This window comes from Pristiophorus japonicus, chromosome 3 (assembly GCF_044704955.1).
Source record: "Pristiophorus japonicus isolate sPriJap1 chromosome 3, sPriJap1.hap1, whole genome shotgun sequence".
NCBI classification, from domain to species: domain Eukaryota; kingdom Metazoa; phylum Chordata; class Chondrichthyes; family Pristiophoridae; genus Pristiophorus; species Pristiophorus japonicus.
Window position 1 is genome coordinate 42,638,947 of NC_091979.1, and position 22,161 is coordinate 42,661,107.

The window sequence follows — 22,161 nt, forward strand, 5'->3', positions numbered from 1 at the left end:
AATGCTGGATCTGTCTTTATTGAAACCTCATACCATCCACAACCAGTAGGAGCTACTGCTGAGACATCACACTTCACAAGTCCAGTGTGAGCTGAACAGTCATTCACTCACATTTCTTATGTTAACTTTTACCTTTGATCACTACATTCCATGCATATCACCAATACATCATAGCACATCAAAGATACATACAAATGGCAACAAAATAACAACATAAACCCATCAAACGTGCACTTAACTGTTCTCATTATTTTATTGCTGTAATAAACTCTCTCGACTCCCTTAAACACAAGTGACCAAGCTGACACATTCCAGACCATTACAGATATGGCCGAATGACTCTTGCAGATGCTACTCTCCTGTGACCATATCCTTACTTTTAGGCCTGTTCACACAATTTATAACACATGCTCAGCAGAAAGCTGTTTTAACGTTTAACCCATTGTGTGCTGGTCTCACAGACTGTGCAGATTGAACATTTGACACTACTTGCTTGGTTTTCTGAATGTTTAAAACTATCCACGTTACAACATCAGTAACTCTGAATTTAAATATATATGCACATTAACATAATAGTCAAATAGAAAACCCTTCAGAATCTTCAAAATTATAGATATCTTCAGAAAAGTTTTATTTTGACAAAAGATCCATAATCTAACAATCACTATCAAAAAATACAATTATCAACTAAGGCAATCAAGAGCTAAATGTTATTTTAACTACTGTACACTTTGCTGTTGAACCTGCGGAGAAGTTTTATTTTACCAGTAACATGAGTGTGGCATGTATAATAAATGAAGTTTCCAGTTTAGAAGGTGGTAGAGAATTGCAGGATTAGTACCAATGCACAATGTTGAAATTCGTATGTGGGAGAACTGAACCTGCATCTAAGTGGCAAGGGACTATATATTTCTCTGTATGGGGGGAGGGATGTACAAGAGGAATGCCCATGTTACTTTGTAATTTTTACTTCCCAAGAATGCAGTTTTGTTAATAGGAAATTAATCAAAACAACCATTCATTTTACATAGAATTTACAGCATACAAACAGGCCATTCGGCCCAACTGATCTATGCAGGGTTTTGTGCTCCAAATGAGCCTCCTCCCACCCTACTTCATGTAAGTACGCTATGGGGTATGGTAGCATAGTGGTTATACTACTGGACTAGTAATCCAGAGACCTGGACTAATGATCCGGAGACACAAGTTCAGGGAAGGAAATCTGGCGTCCTTACCCGATCTAGCCTATGTGTGACTCCAGACCCACAACAATGTGCTTGCCACTTAATTGCCCTCTGAAATAGGCTAGTAAGCCACGCAGTTGTACCAAACCTCTACTGCAGCGGTTCAAGAAAGCGGCTCACCACCACCTTCTCAAAGGCAATTAGGGATGGGCAATAAATGCAGGATTTTTCATCGATGCCCTCATCCCATGAAGAATAAAAAGAAACACTATCAGCATATCCTTCCATTCCTTTCTCCCTTGTGTAGTTATCGAACTTCCCCTTAAATGCATCAGTGCTATTCACCTCAACTACTCCATATAGCCGTAAATTCCACATTCTAACCAATCTCTGGTTCAGAAGCTTCTCCTGAATTCCTTACTATCTTATATTTATGACCCCTAGTTTTGGAGAAAGAAGAGTGATGCTGACTGACCTCCCACACAAATGTGTCATTGCACTTTTTGAAATAGCATATATCACAGCAACAGCTGCAGAACTAGAGAGGAGCCATGGTACCTCATGAATCGCTCATTTTCTGTAATACTGCCAAATTCTAGAGATTTGTATTCCAAGTTTCAGATGAACTGGCTGGTTCTTGTTGACAACCAGATGCATGTAATAAAAAAACAAGCTAAAGATCAGTAAATGCGGCATCATCTGACCTCAGCTAGGGAATCAGTAGGGGAACCACAATTGGCATCGATGCCACTTGGTTTTCGGAATCGAGCATCAGCCAGGGAGCCCCTGCCTTCCTATGATATGAACTTGATAAAAGTCCTGTTAGTCACAGACATCAAATATTTAATATCATGTGACAATAAGGCCAAAAAGTTAATTTTAATTCATCTCGATTTTCGACATAAAGTAAAACAGATCAGAAATGTTGTAGATATGTTTCGTGCTGTTTAGTAGTTTAATACCAGGTTATTTCAACATATCGTTTTCATTTGCTCCCAGTGTAAAGCTTTTTGTTGACCCTGGCATTCTAAATAACCTGTTCTGATTTGTTGCCTTTCTGTAGAACCCAGATTCTGAGAATCATCCTGACCCAATCTTTCCATCTTTGGTCTGTTAATTATGAATTTATCAGGACTGAACTGTATCACCTTTTGTCTAATACTTGCATTGTGTTCCCTCCATTTAGAAATTGTACAAGGATAAATGGGAGAAGATGAAAGCTACTGGCTACAATATACCAGCTGATGCAGTGTCAATCTGTCATGCCAAGTCATCACAATGCATACAGAGTGAGGTGGGTCTTGTTCAGAACAGTACCACTGTTGGTTAATTACCTGTCAACACAGGTCATGCAGTGACAAGTTGCAACATTTATGTTAAGAAAGACGATCAACTGTTAAGAAAGACTGATTGTTTCTGGCCAAGTTCACAATCTTGTTCCGATCACTGAAAGAGGCGTCCAGTGGACTTGGCTTTCTCCGTTATTAGAATTCTCAGGCTGCGATAATCTGCGTATTAATAGGTGGTGATTACTACCAGTGAACTGGTGAAACCTACTTTGTGAATATTAAAAGGTTATTCTTCATGATTATTAATTATTCCATGAATGCAGACTGGCTTCCACCAGATCAATTTCTCTTTTTCTAATCTAAGTGCACTACAACTAATTGGTTGTTCCTCATTGTTTCTTGCCAGCTGAAATATAAAGCTGAATACGCCAAGCAGCTTGGCCACCACATTGGATGCCGTGACATTAATGATGACCCCAAAATGGTCTGGTCCATGCATGTAGGCAAGATGCAGAGCGACAGGGAGTACAAGAAGGAGTTTGAGAAAATTAAGACCAAGATCAACATACCAGCCGACATGCTGGACATCCTGTTGGCCAAGAAATGTCAGACCCAGGTCAGCGAAATTGACTACAGACGTCACCTGCACCAGTGGACCTGTCTGCCAGACCAGAACGATGTGATCCAGGCAAAGAAGGCCTATGAATTGCAGAGTGATGTGAGTATTAATATACTTCCATTTAGTTAATTCCCCTCCATTTTTTTCCCCCTGCTCTTCTGAAGATAATGATTCATGCTGGGAACCAGCATTCCTCTGGTACCTTGCACATGTGCCATGGGCATTTACAAAAGGTGACCCAATCTGGCGCCTTTGCATCGTTCTGTCACCATCAGTCATTGTACCATTATTCTAATGGCCAGTCTGAGAACTTGCTAAACCGGGGAATTAAGACTAGGATTCAAGCCAAAATGTATCTCAAAACATTTTTTTTGTTGCCATTTTTAACTTTACCATTGTGCTCATATGTCATTCCTTTTCTTTTTAGATTTTGTACAAGTCAGATCTTGAATGGGTACGTGGTTGTGGCTGGATTCCCCTGGATTCAGTGGAGCATAAAAAGGTGAAAAGGGCACAAGAAATATTAAATGACGTAAGTATAGCTTTTTCTGTACGTTTCATTGACACATTGCTCTCTTAGATTTTCTCATTGTTTTCGTTTGAATTACATGTTTGGTGTTCTCTGCCTATTTGCTCTTTTTCAGAGAATGTATAAAGAAAATGCCGTCACCAACTTTGCCAAGTTTACCTCAATTACTGACCTGCCAGAAGTGGTGCTGGCCAAGATAAATGCAAACAACTTGAGTGATGTAAGTATCCCTCAGCATTTTATAATCAATACCAATACATTTTGAAATTACTGTTCAGAAGAGCAGTCCACATCTTGTTCTTTGGGGAAGGCTTGTGGACCAGCTGGCCTTTTCCTACCCATCAGTTTTGTATGTTTAACAGATGAGATTCTGAGGGGGGTTGTCAGAGTAGATGCTGAGAAATTGTTTCCCCTGGCTGGAGAGTCCAGAACTAGCGGGCATAGTCTCAGGATAAGGGGTCAGCCATTTATGACTGAGATGAGGAAGAATTTCTTCACTCAGAGGGTTGTGAATCTTTGAAATTCTGTATCCCAGAGAGCTGTGGATGCTCAGTCGTTGAGCATATTCAAGACTGAGATTGATAGAGTTTGGACTCATGGGGAATCAAGGGATAAGGGGGTTGAGTGGGGATGCGGTCAAATATCAGCCATGATCTTATTGAATGGCGGAGTAGGCTCGAGGGGCCATCTGGCCTACTCCTGCTCCGAATTCTTATGTTTGTTCGTAAAGTAGATTTTAAAACTAAAAATGGTATTTTATCTTCATGAAGAGCAATTTTTAAATTCTGAAATTTTACTGTGCTCGCTAAAGAGTGCAAATTAAATAAATACATTATTTAAGCTACTCTAGTTCAGCCAAGGTAATCATTTAGGAGGGCAATCAGGAAGCACTTTGTCACACAAAGGGTAGTAGAGATCGGGAATTCTCTCCCCCAAAAGGCTGTGGATGCTGGAACAATTGGAGCTTTCAAGACTGAGATCGGTAGATTTTTGTTGGGTAAGGGTATCAAATGATATGGAGCCAAGGCAGGTAAACGGAGTTGAGTTGCAGATCAGCCATGATCTAATTGAATAGTCGAGCAGACTCGAGGGGCTGAATGGCTGACTCCTCTTCATATATTCCTATGACACTCCATTTAGTCCATTTTGGCTTGTAAACTGTCCACATTGACACATTCTCTGAAGCTGATCGGGAGTCGGTTGACAATATTGGTAGGATATTGCTGATATCGGCCAATTACATAAATGGCATCAGTCGTGAGTGAGTGAAGTTGCTAATCTTGCCCGCAGTTAGTTTTGCAGCTTGAGCCACTGTTTACATTTACTTCAGTGTTGATTTTACTGTTGGTGTGCTATGTTTCTCATAAGTTTGTTCTCGTGTTCTTTTTGATGTTGGAGCTGCTGTTTTAATGCCTTGATTTTTGATAAGGTCAATGATTTTATTTTCATTAGTTGAAGTACAAAGAGACATTTAACCTCGAGAAGGGCAAGTATATTGGTGCGGCTGACACACCCGAGCTGGCTCACTCAAGAGAAATGGCAAAGAATGTTAGTCAGGTGAGCTTTGATAGGTTTTATTTTGAAAAGAAAACTCAATGATTGCAGATCCTGTTGCTGCATTTTAAGCTTATACGCAATGTTATTAATGTTATTATGGACTGTACTTTTCACTTGTTGGAAGAACATATTGTTTCCGTTGTTATTTGGGTACATTGTTTGTGGTTTGAGTTGTCCATGTATTATGTTGTTATACACTTATACCCTGCAGAAATGTTATAAGGATGGATGGGAGAGCAGCAAAGCTACAGGATACACCTTGCATCCAGACTATCTGCCTCTGGTTGTTTCTAAGCATGCTGAGAACGTAAACAGCAATGTAAGTAGTGCCTGAGTCTCTCTTTCTTAGCATTTTTTTGGAATGTGGCATTCATTCAGCAGGTGCATTAACTAATTTAAACATGAATTTGATTTCCCAGCTGAAGTACAAGAAACTGTATGAAAAGCTCAAGGGACATTACTTGGCTGGAGGACATATCAGTGACTTCCCGGCTGTAATCCAGGCAATGGCTATGGATAAAATGAGGAACATGGTATGTTTGACACCATTAACCTGTTTAATAATCAAAGGAATTCTACTTATCATTCTGTTATGTTCTCCCACCTCACTTTTCATTGTTACATAAACACAAACCCTCTTTGCAAGCTCAGCTGCTACAACACTCTTAATTTCTGTTAGGCCAGGGTATTAAGGGATAAGGAACAAAGCCAGGTAATTTGAATTAAGATACAGATCAGCCATGATCTAATTGAATGACGGAACAGGCTCAAGGGGCTGAATGGCCTCCTCCTGTTCCTACGTTCCTATGATTTAACCAATTGTCTCTCTAGTCATTATGGAGTTTCATTATAGTCAGCAGAGGAATTCAGAACTTAGTGCTTGAAACGACAGATGAAAAAAGTAAAGTGACCTTGAAGGCTTTTCAACCAATTACCTAGTTTTCAAGGGCCTTGAATGTGAATCAAGCATTAGTGTGTTGGATGGAAGTTACATGGAAATGTTGTTCTATTTGAGTTCTGCATTGTCCAGTACTTCTTGGTTTAAGTCTTAATTGTATGATTAGGTGGGGCCCTCAGATTAAACACCAAGCACTTATTTTCATATGCTAATTGTAGTGTGAATTCAGATTGACTAAAGTTTTGAATAATGGTGTGATATTCTGTTGTCTTAACGGAGGTGCTAGCCAATTTATTTTAAACTGGTTTATGCCTCTGTTAAAATAATAGGCAAAATAATGTCATAAAAAAGATGTTTAGTATTAATATAGTATTTTATGTTGCATAGAGCACTTTTATGGCTTGTGTTTAGAAGCTGCTATGTAGAGGTGGGATGTTGTAGTATGATGATAAACCAACACGAAGTACAATACTACACAGTGGGGTAATGCAAGCTCTATTGCCACACCTTGCTGAGTTTCCAATTTCAATTACAACGTGACTGATATCCCAGACCACCACATCTTCTCCAATATGATTGTAGACTATCTGATGAATGTGTAGAGCCGAGAATCTCACACACTGTCATGTTAAGTGAGCAGGTCGCATTGTGTGATAGTTGAAAGAGCGCACGTTCAAATGACATTTTAGGACAACTTTTCTTCTCGCCCCCAGGCCAATGATTTTGAATATTTTTTAAAATTCCCAACATGACTGCCAGCTGCTGTTGGAGCCTAAAAAGTGGGTCCATTTATAAAAGCGCATCTACAAGGAGACCAACTGCTGAGCAATGGAATGCACAGGCAATGACTGTGGGCTGTACAATCCTTTTGTTGAGACTATTGTTTGATATCTCTCTATGGGTTAAGACTGTCAGCTGAGTAGAGTTGCTCTGGATTGGTAAAGATTTACAAAATGATATTAACAATAACGTATTAACCCACTTAATGACTCGGCAAGTTTAGCCAATGATTTATTGACCATACAGACCCAGGAAAGCAGCAGTCAATGCTGAGTTGGTGATCTCAGCCAGATTACAGTCGGAGCAATACAGTTAGTCTCAGTACCTCTGTGATACAGTCAGAGCAATACAGTTAGTCTCGGTACTTCTGTGATACAGGCAGAGCAATACAGTTAGTCTCGGTACCTCTGTGATACAGTCAGAGCAATAGAGTTAATCTCAGTAAATTTGGGTTAAACTAGGGGCACTACAGATAGTACCAGTAGCTTGGGTTAGGGAGGGGAAATCCAGTCAAGGTTCTTGCTTTGGGTTGCTATTCAGCAGCCTCTGCTGGTAGTGTATCTAAGTAGATATTTGGTGAGAATAGAATTGGGCTTTACTGTAACACCCTCTATGATCAAATAGCTTGCTCAACACTCTCTATTAGTGACCACTTGGATGATCACGGTACTGAAGAATGGCCAGTACCATGTTTGTACCACAGGAAGGGTGTTAGTGATTATTTTTGGTATTTAACATCACAATCTTGGCCTTTATTGCAAAGGGGATGAAATATAAAAACAAGGAAGTCTTGCTACAGTTGTACAGGGTATTGGTGAGGCCACACCTGGAATACTGCGTGCTGTTTCGGTTTCCATATTTACGAAAGGATATACTTTGGAGGCAGTTCAGAGAAAGTTCACAAGGTTGATTCCAGAGATGAGGGGGTTGACTTATGAGGAAAGGTTGAGTAGGTTGGGCTTCTACTCATTGGAATTTAGAAGAATGTGAGGTGATCTTATCGAGACGTATAAAATTATGAGGGGACTTGACAAGGTGAATGAAGAGAGGATGTTTCCACTGATAGGGGAGACTAGAACTAGAGGGCATAATCTTAGAATAAGGGGGTGCCCATTTAAAACTGAGATGAGGAGAAATTTCTTCTCTCAGAAACTTCTTCACACCTCAGAGAGCTATGGAAGCTGGGACATTGAATAAACTTAAGACAGAAATAGACAGTTTCTGAAATGATAAGGGGATAAGGGGTTATGGAGAGCGGGCAGGCAAGTGGACTTAAGTCCATGATCAGCCATAATCGTATTAAATGGCAGAGCAGGCTTGAGCGGCTGTATGGCCTACTCCTGCTCCTATTTCTTATGTTCTTATGTATTCCACTCCCTATACCTTTACAGTATATCGTTTCCTTTCTTAGCTGGATTACAGGAGGAGTTACGAAGGTACAAAGTGTGCGGTTCACATCCCCAGTGACATGATTAGCAACGTTATGGCAAAGAAATGCCAGCAGATCCTCAGCGACATTGAATACCGCACTTACCATCACCATTGGACCTGCCCGACTGATGAGTTTGATGTCATTCGTGCTAAGAAAGCACAAGAGATCTTAAGTGATGTACGTAGTGATTAAATATATTCATGGGTCTTAGCCGCGAGCGGTGGGGCAATAGGGAGAGACATGACTTACTAACTGTGTGCAATTGGAGAGTCTGTGCTGGAGCCTATAACAGTATCACTAACTTTGTAGATATTCACTTCGGGCCAATGGGAATCCCTTGAAGTGATTTGGATGAAGATTGAAAGCCAAGCAAAACTACATCCTTCTGCAGAAGGGGAGTAGATTAATCACAGTGATGCCCATTTATTATATTTGGTGTTGAACAATATGGATTCAACAGTTGCGAGGAACAATTTCAGGTCTCTCAGCCATGGTGGAATTTGGACAGCACTCGGGGGTGGGACCATATTTTCCCGTGGAACCTGCAAACCAGCTGATTTTGCCAGCTTGGGAGCCTTGTCCCCGCTGTTTTTCTTAGTTGCACTATGTTCGATGGCAGGACATCCAATTAAAATAGAACCGTTGAAAGGTATTGGCAATCCATGTACTTCATAAATGAAGTGAAGATGCCTGTAATATCACTGATCATGTAAGCTGCTACCATTGAATAGAGCAGGCATTCGTCTCGGAGTAAAATAGAATGCCTGCTCCATTCAGAGGCTTTCAATATCCTTGAAAATTCTCTTTTCAAAACAGACCATATCAGACCATGCAGTGTTGCTCCATTGCTGTTACAATTACTGGCATCAGTATAATTAAAAAGAGCTGATGAAAGGAAACTTTGACTTTTGCTAACTTTGTTTTTCCATGTTACAGTTTGTGTACAAGGATGACCTGAACTGGCTGAAGGGCATGGGCTGTTATGCCTGGGACACTCCAGAAATACTGAGAGCCAAGCAGTCCTATGAACTACAGAGCGATGTAAGACACAGTTAGTCGTGTAGCAATTATTCTTTCAAGTTTGATAAAGTGAATGTCAGAATACTGGTAAATCTTTGGCAGCATAAATCAAGTCCAGTTCAGCAAGATTACTACAAAAAAATAATTATGCATCCGGTTAGTCTGCGCTGTTGGAGTATGTTATTAAAGAACTTCAGACTTCAGAAGGTTGTAAATCTGTGGAATTCGCTGCCTCAGAGAGCTGCGGAAGTTGGGTCATTGAATAAATTTAAGACAGAGATAGACAGTTTCTTAACCGATAAGGGAATAAGGGGTTATGGGGAGCGGGCAGGGAAGTGGACCTGAGTCCATGATCAGATCAGCCATGATCGTATTAAATGGTGGAGCAGGCTCAAAGGACCGTATGGCCTACCCCTATTTCTTATGTTCTTATGTCACAACCTCCTTTTGCTATTGTCTTTATGAACTATGTTTCAGGAGGTAAAGGCACCTCTTAGGATATATACTAGAACTTACTTACATAGAAATCTATAAAAGATTATGTTGCTTCACATTATAAAATAGTTGATTTACAATTTTAACCCTACTCGCTAAGCACAAACCTGGCGGATGAGCAGTTAAAATCGCCCTGGCTCTTATCTGTCCAAGAGCCGCTGTGATCGCAGCATCTGCAATTTTAACCTGCTGTCCTGAACAGGCAGCAAGGACACACGCCCGGAGCCAACAGGGTCCTTCTTTTACATATGCATGTTGCAGCCCAATGACATCATTGAGACATGACTGTAATTTTAACCCAGGGCCGAGCAGGGAATTCACCGGGAGTTAAAATCGGGGCTATGTGGCTAGTGGATAAGAGTGGATTAGTGTACAAAAGGATTGCACCACTGAATGCTAGCATTTGAGTTCTACGCCCAGTATTTCGTCAAATGCTGTTTCTAATCTCAGCCAAGGCTGTCAAGAGGAAATGCTGGGCAGAACTAAAAGAAGAGAAATGGCAGGGAAAAAAAATAAACAGCAGGTCTTTTGATCTCCGTACTACCCGATTTCAGGCTTGTGCAGGTAGAGGGCTAGGAACAGGTTGTGTACCTCCCTGTAAGCTGCGATTGTGTGTGGTTTGGGTGGAATCTAAAGCAAAAAGAACGAAAACATTGTAAAAAATGTTCATGAAAAATATTTGCCAAATGGCATCATGTAAATTGAATATTGTGTATTGTCTCAAATTAGTGATTTTTTCAGTGCACAGTCACACCTGCAATCCTCAGTGTGCCTAATAGATGCCTGAAATACATTTTGTCAACATTTCATTTAACAGATTCCTTTTGACATTTGATTTATTACAGATCAACTACAGAGCTGGCGGAAAGAAGAATTTTGAGAACTACACTGTGGTCACAGACACACCAGTCTATGTGACAGCTGTCCAGAGTGCCCTTCATTTGAGTGATGTAAGTACTTGAGAGCTCTCATGCTAACAGCCCAGATTAGCTTTGCTTTTACTGGATCACAAATATCGGAGTACTCTTTCAATTTGTACTTCTGTGCGAGCTTTCTTCTGTATTTCAAGGTCACTTTTTTTGCATCAGGGCCTAGAGGTCACTGTTGGTGAGATTAGTGGATGGACATTAATACATTCATAGGGCATTCCTCTTGCTATTTGAACACAACAACAACAACTTGTATTTATATAGTGCCTTTAACGTAGTAAAATGTCTCAAGACTTTTCACAGGAGTGTTAAAAGTCAAAAATTTGAAACAGATTAAAATGAATCCATTTAACTTAAGCCTTCAATGATTGCAGCAAGTCGTCCCAGTTACTCTGTCCCAGGAACATTGGGGTAGAAATTAGACCTTGTCACGCCCGTTATTTTGGTGAAAAAGTAGAGTTTCGGGACAAATTTTGGCGCACGATCTCTCGTGTCAGATCTCCCCGGGATCGCATTGGCTGCCAAATTGGAAGTCAGTGATTTACAAATATGCAGTGTGCTTACCTGAAATTAGGTGCCTTGCGTATGTGAAATTGTGGTCCTAGCATTTGTCTTAGGACCCACTCCAAATTTGCCCTGCACGTAAGTTATTGCGGATCAACAGCGATCTAACCAGCGCTCCTTGAAGGAACTGCTGGAGGCCACTCACAAAAAAGGGTAAGTGAATTTCTTTATACTTTTATTTCTGTGGAGCCAGGAGGAGCAGGGTCTCTGCCGGCTCAGTCTTGCCCTCCTCCGGTTCGCCTCTCATCACAACCCCTTCCGCACCTCTCCCCATGCCCTACTTGCGGGCCGGCTTAGCTTCAGATCTGGCTGATGTCACGAAGCACCGACCGGCGACCGACAAGCTACATCCGGGAACCCGATTGGTGTCCACAGCTTGCCGATTTTATGCAGATGAGGCCCGAGGCCCAATTTCTAGTCAGCTTCGGGTCCAAATCATCGGGGGGCGATGGTTTCCAATGCGACACGACTGTTTGCCCCATTATTTCAAACTGTAGCATCGGTGTGATTTTTTTTCTTTTCATTTCCAACACCAAGCTTTCCGGAGTGAGATTGTCACTCATTCAGGCTCTAATAGCTGAAAGAGAAAGTGCCTTTCATCCCAGCAGTGTGGACTAAATTCAAAATCGCAGAGCTGAAAGGATAGTTGGCCATCCAATCCCCTGATTTTGAAGTGGGTGGAACATCGCAACTTCAATCTTCCCAGTCTCAACAACATGCAAAAATATTGCCCACTGTTGGGTAGCAGTTATTGTCATTTCCTTAATTTTAATTTTTATCTGGCAGATTATTGGGGTTCAGCTCAAGATAAGGCAAGTTATGTAACCTTCAACTATCCAAAAAGGCTGATTGCTCTTCTTCTTGCAGATTAAATATAAAGAGAACTACGAGAAAACGAAGGACAAATACACAACTGTTTTAGACACTCTGGATTTCAACAGGACCAATGAGCTTAAAACTATCTATAGCAGTGTAAGTTTTCTATATGAGTGTTTTCTGGAAGTATTAAAAGGGGCAATGACCCCACGGGGAAACACACACACACTTCATGGACACCCACATTGGTACAGTGAGTAAATGCACTGTATGGCGATGCATTTAGCAGTGCAGGTTATTTATTCACTGTCCACGCTCACACATGTGAATGGTCACTTGGTACCAGAGGGAAGCCAGTGCTCGTGAAACAGCAACCCAGCATGAATCGCCATCTTCGGGAGAGGGGTGGAATATAGAAAAGATATGGTGGGGGGCGCAGGGCGGGAAAGGGAAAAGCACTTTGTGAAGTGATTGGAACAAAATCATTGCCGTGGTAATGTTATCATTGCGAGAGCAATCAAGTCTAATATTACATAGAATTATTGCTGAGCAGATAGTTTGAATACAATTTAAGCTATAAATCAGAAAATGTCACAGCACAGGTTGCATTGCTGGTGTGTTACCTTTATCTAACCAAACATGTCTCAGTCATAGCATGGTATTGTGGTGACTGGATTTTCAGGCTGTCTTAGCTTTTCCAAGAACTAGAACTGCTCAGCAACTCCCCAATTTGATCCTTGAAGAATTCATTCCAAATCTGATTTGACCAAAATCCCGAGGTCATGAGTGGATATTAAGACATACTTCTATCTAAATGTGCCCCATGTCTTTTGTCCCTCATACACATTACTATTAATACGATTGTTAACCTGTTCAAGTGCCATATTCTTCGGGTGTTACTCTTCCCGACACTCCATGTATATCCACGAGACATCTTGCCCCACGCGCCCCCTTCCCTCCCCGCCCCCCCTGAGGGTAATCGAAAACTTAAACTGCAGAAGTAGGGTAGAAAAGCTTGGACTCACAACATTTGAACACAACTTATTTATCAAGATATCATGAATTATTTCAAGTATTTTGAGAAACCTGGCTAAAGGGCCAAGGCCCACAAAACAGCACACCACCAACGTTGTAAATAATAAAGGAGAAACAAAGTAAATTAGGACGTAACAATCAGATAACAACAAACTGAGGAGTTACAGGAGGAAACAAAAGCTGAGGGAGGTCAAGAATCCCACAGGGCCTGGGGAAGAATTAGAGGGGAAGATTTAGATGGGAACCATTTCAATAGGGAAGAGGGAAGTAAAATGGGGGCAGAAGCAAAAGATAGAAAGAAGAAAAGTAAAAGTGGAGGGCAGAGAAACCCAAGGCAAAAATCAAAAGGGCCACATTACAGCAAAATTCTAAAGGGGTAAAGTGTGTTAGAAAGACAAGCCTGAAGGCTGTGTGCCTCAATGCGAGGAGTATTCGTAATAAAGTGGACGAATTAACTACGCAGGCAGCTATTAACAAATATGATATAATTGGGATTACGGAAACATGGCTCCAGGGTGACCAAGTCTGAGAACTCAACATTCAGGGGTATTCAACATTCAGGAAGGATATACAGAAAGGAAAAGGAGGTGACATAGCATTGCTAGTTAAAGAGGAAATTAACGCAATAATAAGGAAGGACATTAGCTTGAATGATGTGGAATCTGGATGGGTAGAGCTGTGGAATAGCAAAGGGCAGAAAACGCTAGTGGGAGTTGTCTACAGACCACCAAACAGTAGTAGTGAGGTTGGGGACAGCATCAAACAAGAAATTAGGGATGCGTGCAATAAAGGTACAGCAGTTATCATGGGTAACTTTAATCTACATATAGATTGTGCTAACCAAACTGGTAGCAATATGGTGGAGGAGGATTTTCTGGAGTGTATTCGGGATGGTTTTCTGGACCAATATGTCGAGGAACCAACTAGAAGGCTGGCCATCCTAGACTGGATGATGTGTAATGAGAAAGGACTAATTAGCAATCTTGTTGTGCGAGGCCCCTTGGGGAAGAGTGACCATAATATGGTAGAATTCCTTATTAAGATGGAGAGTGACACAGTTAATTCAGAGACTAGGGTCCTGAACTTAAGGAAAGGTAACTTCGATGGTATGAGACGTGAATTGGCTACAATAGACTGGCAAATGATACTTAAAAGGTTGATGATGGATAGGCAATGGCAGACATTTAAAGATCACATGGATGAACTTCAACAATTGTACATCCCTGTCTGGAGTAAAAATAAAACGGGAAGGTGGCTCAACCATGGCTAACAAGGGAAATTAGGGATAGTGTTAAATCCAAGAAAGAGGCATATAAATTGGCCAGAAATAGCAGCAAACCTGAGGACTGGGAGAAATTTAGAATTCAGCAGATGAGGACAAAGGGTTTAATTCGGAGGGGGAAAATAGAGTATGAGAGGAAGCTTGCTGGGAACATAAAAACTGACTGCAAAAGCTTCTATAGATATGTGAAGAGAAAAAGATTAGTGAAGACAAACGTAAGGACCATTGCAGTCAGAATCAGGTGAATTTATAATGGGGAACAAAGAAATGGCAGAAGAATTGAACAAATACTTTGGTTCTGTCTTCACGAAGGAAGACACAACTAACCTTCCGGAAATACTAAGGGACCGAGGGTCTAGTGAGAAGGAGGAACTGAAGGAAATCCTTATTAGTCAGGAAATTGTGTTAGGGAAATTGATGGGATTGAAGGCTGATAAATCCCCAGGGCCTGATAGTCTGCATCCCAGAGTACTTAAGGAAGTGGCCCTAGAAATAGTGGATGCATTGGTGATCATTTTCCAACAGTCTATCGACTCTGGATCAGTTACCATGGAGTGGAGGCGAGCTAATGCAACACTACTTTTTAAAAAAGGAGGGAGAGAGAAAATGGGGAATTATAGACTGGTTAGCCTGACATCAGAAGTTGGGAAAATGTTGGAATCAATTATTAAAGATGAAATAGCAGCGCATTTGGAAAGCAGTGACAGGATTGGTCCAAGTCAGCATGGATTTATGAAAGGGAAATCATGCTTGACAAACCTTCTATAATTTTTTGAGGATGTAACTAATAGAGTGGACAAGGGAGAACCAGTAGATGTGGTGTATTTGGATTGTCAAAAGGCTTTCGACAAGGTCCCACACAAGAGATTAGTGTGCAAAATTAAAGCACATCGTATTGGGGGTAATGTATTGACGTGGATAGAGAACTGGTTGGCAGACAGGAAGTAGAGAGTCGGGATAAATAGGTCCTTTTCAGAATGGCAGGCAGTGACTAGTGGGGTACCGCAGTGCTCAGTGCTGGGACCCCAGCTATTTATAATATACATCAATGATTTGGATGAAGGAATTGAGTGTAATATCTTGAAGTTTGCAGATGTCACTAAGCTGGGTGGCAGTCTGAGCTGTGAGGAGGATGCTAAGAGGCTGCAAGGTGACTTAGACAGGTTAGGTGAGTGTGAAAATGCATGGCAGTTGCAGTATAATGTGGATAAATGTGAGTTTATCCACTTTGGTGGCAAAAACAGGAAGGCAGAATATTATCTGAATGGCGACAGATTAGGATAAGGAGAGGTGCAACGAGACCTGGGTGTCATGGTACATCAGTCATTGAAAGTTGGCATGCAGGTACAGCAGGCGGTGAAAAAGGCAAATGGCATGTTGGCCTTCATAGCTAGGGGATTTGAGTATAGGAGCAGAGAGGTCTTGCTGCAGTTGTACTGGGCGTTAGTGAGGCCTCACCTGGAATATTGTGTTCAGTTTTGGTCTCCTAATCTGAGGAAGGACATTCTTGCTATTGAGGGAGTGCAGCGAAGGTTCACCAGACTGATTCCAGGGATGGCAGGATTGACATATGAGGAGAGACTGGATCATCTGGGCCTTTATTCACTGGAGTTTAGAAGAAAGAGAGGGGATCTCATAGAAACATATAAAATTCTGATGGGACTGGACAGGTTAGATGGAGGAAGAATGTTCCCGATGTTGGGGGAGTCCAGAACCAGGGGTCCCCAGTTTAAGGATAAGGGGTAAGTCATTTAGGACCGAGGTGAAGAGAAACTTCTTCACTCAGAGTGTTGTTAATCTGTGGAATTCTCTACCGCAGAGAGTTGTTGATGCTAGTTCGTTAGATATATTCAAGAGGGAGTGAGATATGGCCCTTACGGCTAAAGGGATCAAGGGGTATGGAGAGAAAGCAGGAAAGGTGTACTGAGGTGAATGATCAGCCATGAGCTTATTGAATGGTGGTGCTGGCTCAAAGGGCCGAATGGCCTACTCCTGCACCTATTTTCTATTTTTGTATACAATGAGCGAGCAGGGAGGAGGAAGAGTGTGTAGGATGGCAAATTTGGTGCAACACTCCGCTGAGTTTCATAAATCTGCCTTTACCGAGGGAGAAGATGCGGAATAAATCATTGTGAAAGAGGAGGTAATTATGTTACTGGATGGGATAAAAATTGATAAAGAGGCGATACTAGAAAGGCTGGCTGTACTTAAAGTAGATAAGTCATCAGGACCAGATGGGATACCTCCTAGGATGCTGAGGGTGGAAGTTGAGGAAGTACTGGCCATAATCTGCCAATCTTCCTTAAATATGGAGGTGGTGCAGGAGGATTGAGAATTGCAAATATTACACCCTTGTTCTAAAAAGGGTGTAAGGAAAAACCTTGCAACTACAGTTTAACCTCGGTAGTGGGGAAGCTTTTAGAAACGATGATCAGGGTCAAAATTAACAGTCACTTGAACAAATATGGATTCATTAAGGAAAGCCAGCATGGATTTGTTAAATGCAAATCGTGTTTAACTAGCTTGATCGAGATTTTTGATGAGGTAACAGAGAAGGTTGATGAGGGCAATGTGGTTGATGCAGTGTACATGGACTTCGAAAAGGCATTTGATAACATGCCACATAATAGTCTTGCCAGCAAAGTTGAAGCCCATGGAATAAAAGGGACTGTGGAAGCATGGATATGAAATTGGCTAAGTGACAGGAATCAGAGAGCAGTGGTGAACGGTTATTTTTCCAAATGGAGGAAGGTTTACAGTGGTATTCCCCAGGGGTCGGTACTAGGACCACTGCTTTTCTTGATATATAGTAATGACTTAAACTTGGGTGTCAGGGCACAATTTCAAAATTTTCAGATGACACAAAACTTGGAAGTATAGTGAACAGTGAAGAGGATAGTGATAGACTTCAAGAAGACATAGACAGGTTGGTGGAATGAGCGGACACGTGGCAGATGAAATTTAACGTGAAAAGTGATACAGGAGAGGGAATATAAACTAAAGGGTACAATTCTGAAGGGGGTGCATGAACAGAAAGACCTGGCGGTATATGTGAACAAATCGTTGAATGTGGCAGGGAAGGTTGAGAAAGCGGTTAAAAACGCATACTGGGCTTCATAAATAGAAGCATAGAGTACAAAAGCAAGGAGGTTATGATGAACCTTTATAAAACACTAGTTCAGCCTCAACTGGAGTATGGTGTCCAATTCTGGGCACCACTCTTTAGAAAGGATGTGGAGACCTTAGAGAGAATGCCGAAAAGATTTACAAGAATAGTTCCAGGGATGAGGGACTTCAGTTATGTGGATAGACTGGAGAATCTGGGGTTGTTCTCCTTGGAGCAGAGAACGTTGAGAGGAGATTTGATAGAGGTGTTCAAAATCATGAGGGTCTAGACAGAGTAGATAGAGAGAAACTGTTCCCATTGGCAGAAGGGTCGAGAACCAGAGGAAACAAATTAAGGTGAGTGACAGAAGAACTAAAGGTGACATGAGGAAAAACTTTACACAGTGAGTGGTTAGGATGTGGAATTCACTGCCTGAAAGGGTGGTTTAGGCAGATTCAATTGTGGCTTTCAAAAGGGAGTTGTATAAGTACCTGAAAGAAAAAATTTGCAGGGCTGCGATGAGCTGAGAGCCGGCATGGGCTCGACAGGCCAAATGGCCTCCTTCTGTGCTGTAACCATTCTATGATTCTATGGGGCTGAAATTCAGGGCCACCAGAAAGCTGGTGCACCTACACTTTTTTTTAAAGTTTTTTCTGCCGGGAGCGTTGAGGCAGCCTTTCCATTGATTTTCGGGACTTTGTACTTTTTTTTAATGTTGGACCGAACATCGGTCATAGAAGGGGCAAAAGTACAGCGGTAAGTCAGGCTGAGGGCCGGCAGTTGGTGCGGGATCGAGACTCAGTGGCGGAGAGGTGGTAATATCACAGCGTGTGTGCGTCACCATGCTCGCTCCCCTCCGTTGCAGGGGAGAGAATAGGGCATTTTTTAGATTCAGCCACTGGGCCACCAGGGAGGGTTTCGTCCGGGCCAGAGGCCTGATACCTGATAGAGGGGATGCCAAGCTGCCTGTTGGTGGCCCGGTCGAATTGAGGTGTGCAATATTCTGGCCGCCATTGAAGTCGACCGGCAAAAAAAATAAGTTGGCGGCCGCGGCATTCGGCCCTCGCCTTTAATGGCTGCTGCACCACCAGGGCAGGGAGAGAGCAGACAAGATGCACCGACAGAGAAAGCTGTCGGGGGCACTGAGCGTCGGGACAATGAATTTTTAACCTAAATTTGGGCGCAGTATTCTGCAGGTGCGGGAGAACGGCGGTGTGCGTTTTGATGAAGCACTTGCGGCGGTCATCAGCAGCGGGGCAGAATGGGGGACAGACTGAAAAATCCCCAACCTGAATTTGGGTCGGGGCAGCCAATGGACTGCAACGTGGCGGCCACTCGATCTCGCCACATGGCCGCCGCAAAACGGCGGAAACGGAACTTATACGGACCCTGAATTTTAGCCCCTATGATTCTAAGTTAATTTTGTTCTGCTCTTGCATCTCAAGACTCCTGCATATGCTAGAGGCTTTTATTGCACTCAAGTGCATGCTCCCAATCTTTTGTTATTTTCTATTTCCTTACGGGATACATCATCAACATGGGCGGTCCCTCGAACGAGGATGACTTGCTTCCACAAGAATTCGCAGGTATTTTGATGAAGGACCTGATGTTCCAGTCCTGAACTCCAATTGAGGGGCTGGAAGATGCCTGTGCGTGGCTTTTTTTAATGTGTGGTGACCATTGCACACCAGCCACCACACAGGCTTGACAGAGCTAGGCTTTTATCCAGTGGCAAGGGTTAACCAAGACGACTGGAGACCTGCTCTGCTGCACGGACCTAGTGCACATACATATCACAGTGTGGGCTGGCCCGTGCTGCCCCTGGGCCCTCGGCACTTCTGGGCCCCGTACCCTCATCCTGGGCATCTCAAACACAAGTCAACATCCTGCAACAATATGTAATGAATGTGCTAATGCCACTCATTCTTGTTGTATTTGCCGCCTTATTGAATTGCCTATCTGTTCATCAATATTCAATTTTACTTAAATCATAATCATAGGTGTATTTGTAGCTTTTTTATACTGCAACACATTTAACAGAACCCCAACATTAAAACTAATCTTGCCTCATTGGATTTGAAACAATGCGTATTCTGTTTCCACATAATCATCCATGTTTTGTTTTCCTAGAATGCTTACAAACAAGTCTGGGATAAGATGAAAGCAACAAGCTATTCAATGCCAGGAGATGCCTTTTCAATCGCTTTGGCCAAGAATCAGAAAAACGTGCTTAGCCCAGTAAGTAGAGAATTGTAACCAAATGCGGTACAGACCAAGTACCTGAGGGTATGTTCCTACCCACCTGTTAAGTTTATTATTTGGACAAAATGGTACTGGCAACAATCAGAAAGTACCATGTTTTTCTCCTATTTGTTGTTTTGTGAGGAGGTCAAACTATGTGTGGTTAATCTTTCAGATAAAGTACCGTGAACAATACGAGAAGTTCAAGGCTCTCTATACGCCGCCACACTCTGTGCAGGATGACCCACGTACCTTGCATTGTCTGAAAGCCGGAAAGTTAAACCTTGATGTAAGTAGGTGTTCAAAGTGCACCATGAATCCAGAGTGAGTAGGCCTGAATAATTTACATTCTTCTCCAAGTATGATTATGACTCCTCCTCTGGCCAACGTGACACTGTTATGGCCATGTTTTGCAAAAGGGTTTGTTCTTGGCAGTTCCATAGAAACATAGAAAGTAGGTGCAGGAGTATGCCATTCAGCCCTATCAAGCCTACACCACCATTCAATATGATCATGGCTGATCATGCAACTTCAGAACCCCATTCCTGCTTTTTCTCAATACCCCTTGATCCTTTTAGCCGTAAGGGCCACATCTAACTCCCTTTTGAATATATCTAACGAACTGGCCTCAACAACTTTCTGTGGTAGAGAATTTCACAGGTTCACAATTCTCCAAGAGAAGAGGTTTCTCCTCATCTCGGTCCTAAATGGCTTACCCCTTATCCTTAGACTGTGACCCCTGGTTCTGGACTTCCCCAACATCGGGAACATTCTTCCTGCATCTAACCTGTCTAAACCCGTCAGAATTTTATATGTTTCAATGAGATCCTCTCTCATTCTTCTAAACTCCAGTGAATATAAGCCTAGTCGATCCAGTCTTTCTTCATATGTCAGTCCTGCCATCCCGGGAATCAGTCTGGTGAACCTTCACTGCATTCCCTGAATAGCAAGAATGTCCTTCCTCAGATTAGGAGACCAAAACTGCGCACAATACTTAAGGTGTGGTCTCACCAAGGCCCTGTATAACTGCTCCTATACTCAAATCCCCTCGCTATGAAGGCCAGCATGCCATTTGCTTTCTTTACTGCCTATTGTACCTGCGTGCCTACCTTCAATGACTGATGAACCATGACACCCAGGTCTCGTTGCATCTCTCCTTTTACTAATCTGTCACCATTCAGATAATAATCTGCCTTCCTGTTTTTGCCACCAAAGTGGATAACCTCACACTTATCCACATTATACTGCATCTGCCATGCATTTGCCCATTCACCTAACCTGTACAAGTCCCCCTGCAGCCTCTTAGCATCCTCCTCGCAGCTCACACTGACACCCAGCTTAGTGCCATCCGCAAACTTGCCGATATTACATTCAATTCCTTCGTCCAAATCATTAATGTATATTGTAAATAGCTGGGGTCCCAGCACTGAACCCTGCGACACCCCACTAGTCACTGCCTGCCATTCTGAAAAGGACCTGTTTATTCCCACTCTTTGCTTCCTGTCTACCAACCAGTTCTCTATCCACGTCAGTATATTACCCCCAATACCATGTGCCTTAATTTTGCACACTAATCTCTTGTGTAGGACCTTGTCGAAAGCCTTTTGAAAATCCAAATACACCACATCCACTGGTTCTCCTCTATCCACTCTACTAGTCACATCCTCAAAAAACTCCAGTAGATTTGTCAAGTATCATTTCCCTTTCATAAATCCATGCTGACTTGGACCGATCCTGTCACTGCTTTCCAAATGTGCTGCTATTACATCTTTAATAATTGATTCCTGCATTTTCCCCACCACTGACATCAGGCTAACCGGTTTTCCCTGTTTTCTCTCTTCCTCCTTTTTTAAAAAGTGGGGTTACATTAGCTACCCTCCAATCCATAGGAACTGAACCAGAGTCCATGGAATGTTGGAAAATGACCACAAATACTTTGCTTTTCTATTTTTCCTACCAAAGTGGATAAATTCACATTTCTCCACATTATATTCCATGTTCATGTTCATTAGCCTAAAAAAAGTGGCTTCAAAAAATAAAAGCAAGTCATTTAACTTATAAATGAAATTTTACGTGCTCGCCAATGCTTTGAGAAATCAACCCAGAATCATTGATAGTTACAGACAGAATCAGTTTCATCCAAGTACATAGTTCTCATTCTTCATGGTGATATGTCTGATAAATGATAATGAACTATTTCCTTTCATTTCAGATTTCAACATATTTGTACAGTTCTTAATCCTAAATTTACTATATCAATTTATTTTACATTACAATACTAAAGATAGCTTTTTGAAAATTACAAGTGTATGACAACAGAAGGTTGACTGCTCTATACCAGGTTGTTACAATTGTTTAGCTGAATTGAAGAATTATCCTCAGGCA

At 42.0% G+C, this 22,161-nt stretch overlaps 1 protein-coding gene across 18 annotated transcripts in view; it reads left to right on the forward strand.

The window, feature by feature from the left end:
- Positions 1-22,161, forward strand: part of neb (nebulin) — a 330,990-nt gene that overhangs the window by 187,381 nt on the left and 121,448 nt on the right. For all 18 annotated transcript variants that reach the window (XM_070875301.1, XM_070875303.1, XM_070875304.1 and 15 more), the window contains 13 exons: positions 2,371-2,478; positions 2,880-3,191; positions 3,520-3,624; positions 3,737-3,841; positions 5,074-5,178; positions 5,390-5,497; positions 5,598-5,711; positions 8,268-8,465; positions 9,225-9,329; positions 10,649-10,753; positions 12,164-12,268; positions 19,666-19,773; positions 19,952-20,065. In XM_070875301.1, coding sequence (XP_070731402.1) covers positions 2,371-2,478; positions 2,880-3,191; positions 3,520-3,624; positions 3,737-3,841; positions 5,074-5,178; positions 5,390-5,497; positions 5,598-5,711; positions 8,268-8,465; positions 9,225-9,329; positions 10,649-10,753; positions 12,164-12,268; positions 19,666-19,773; positions 19,952-20,065 — 1,692 coding nt within the window. The remainder of the gene's footprint in view (positions 1-2,370; positions 2,479-2,879; positions 3,192-3,519; positions 3,625-3,736; positions 3,842-5,073; positions 5,179-5,389; positions 5,498-5,597; positions 5,712-8,267; positions 8,466-9,224; positions 9,330-10,648; positions 10,754-12,163; positions 12,269-19,665; positions 19,774-19,951; positions 20,066-22,161) is intronic.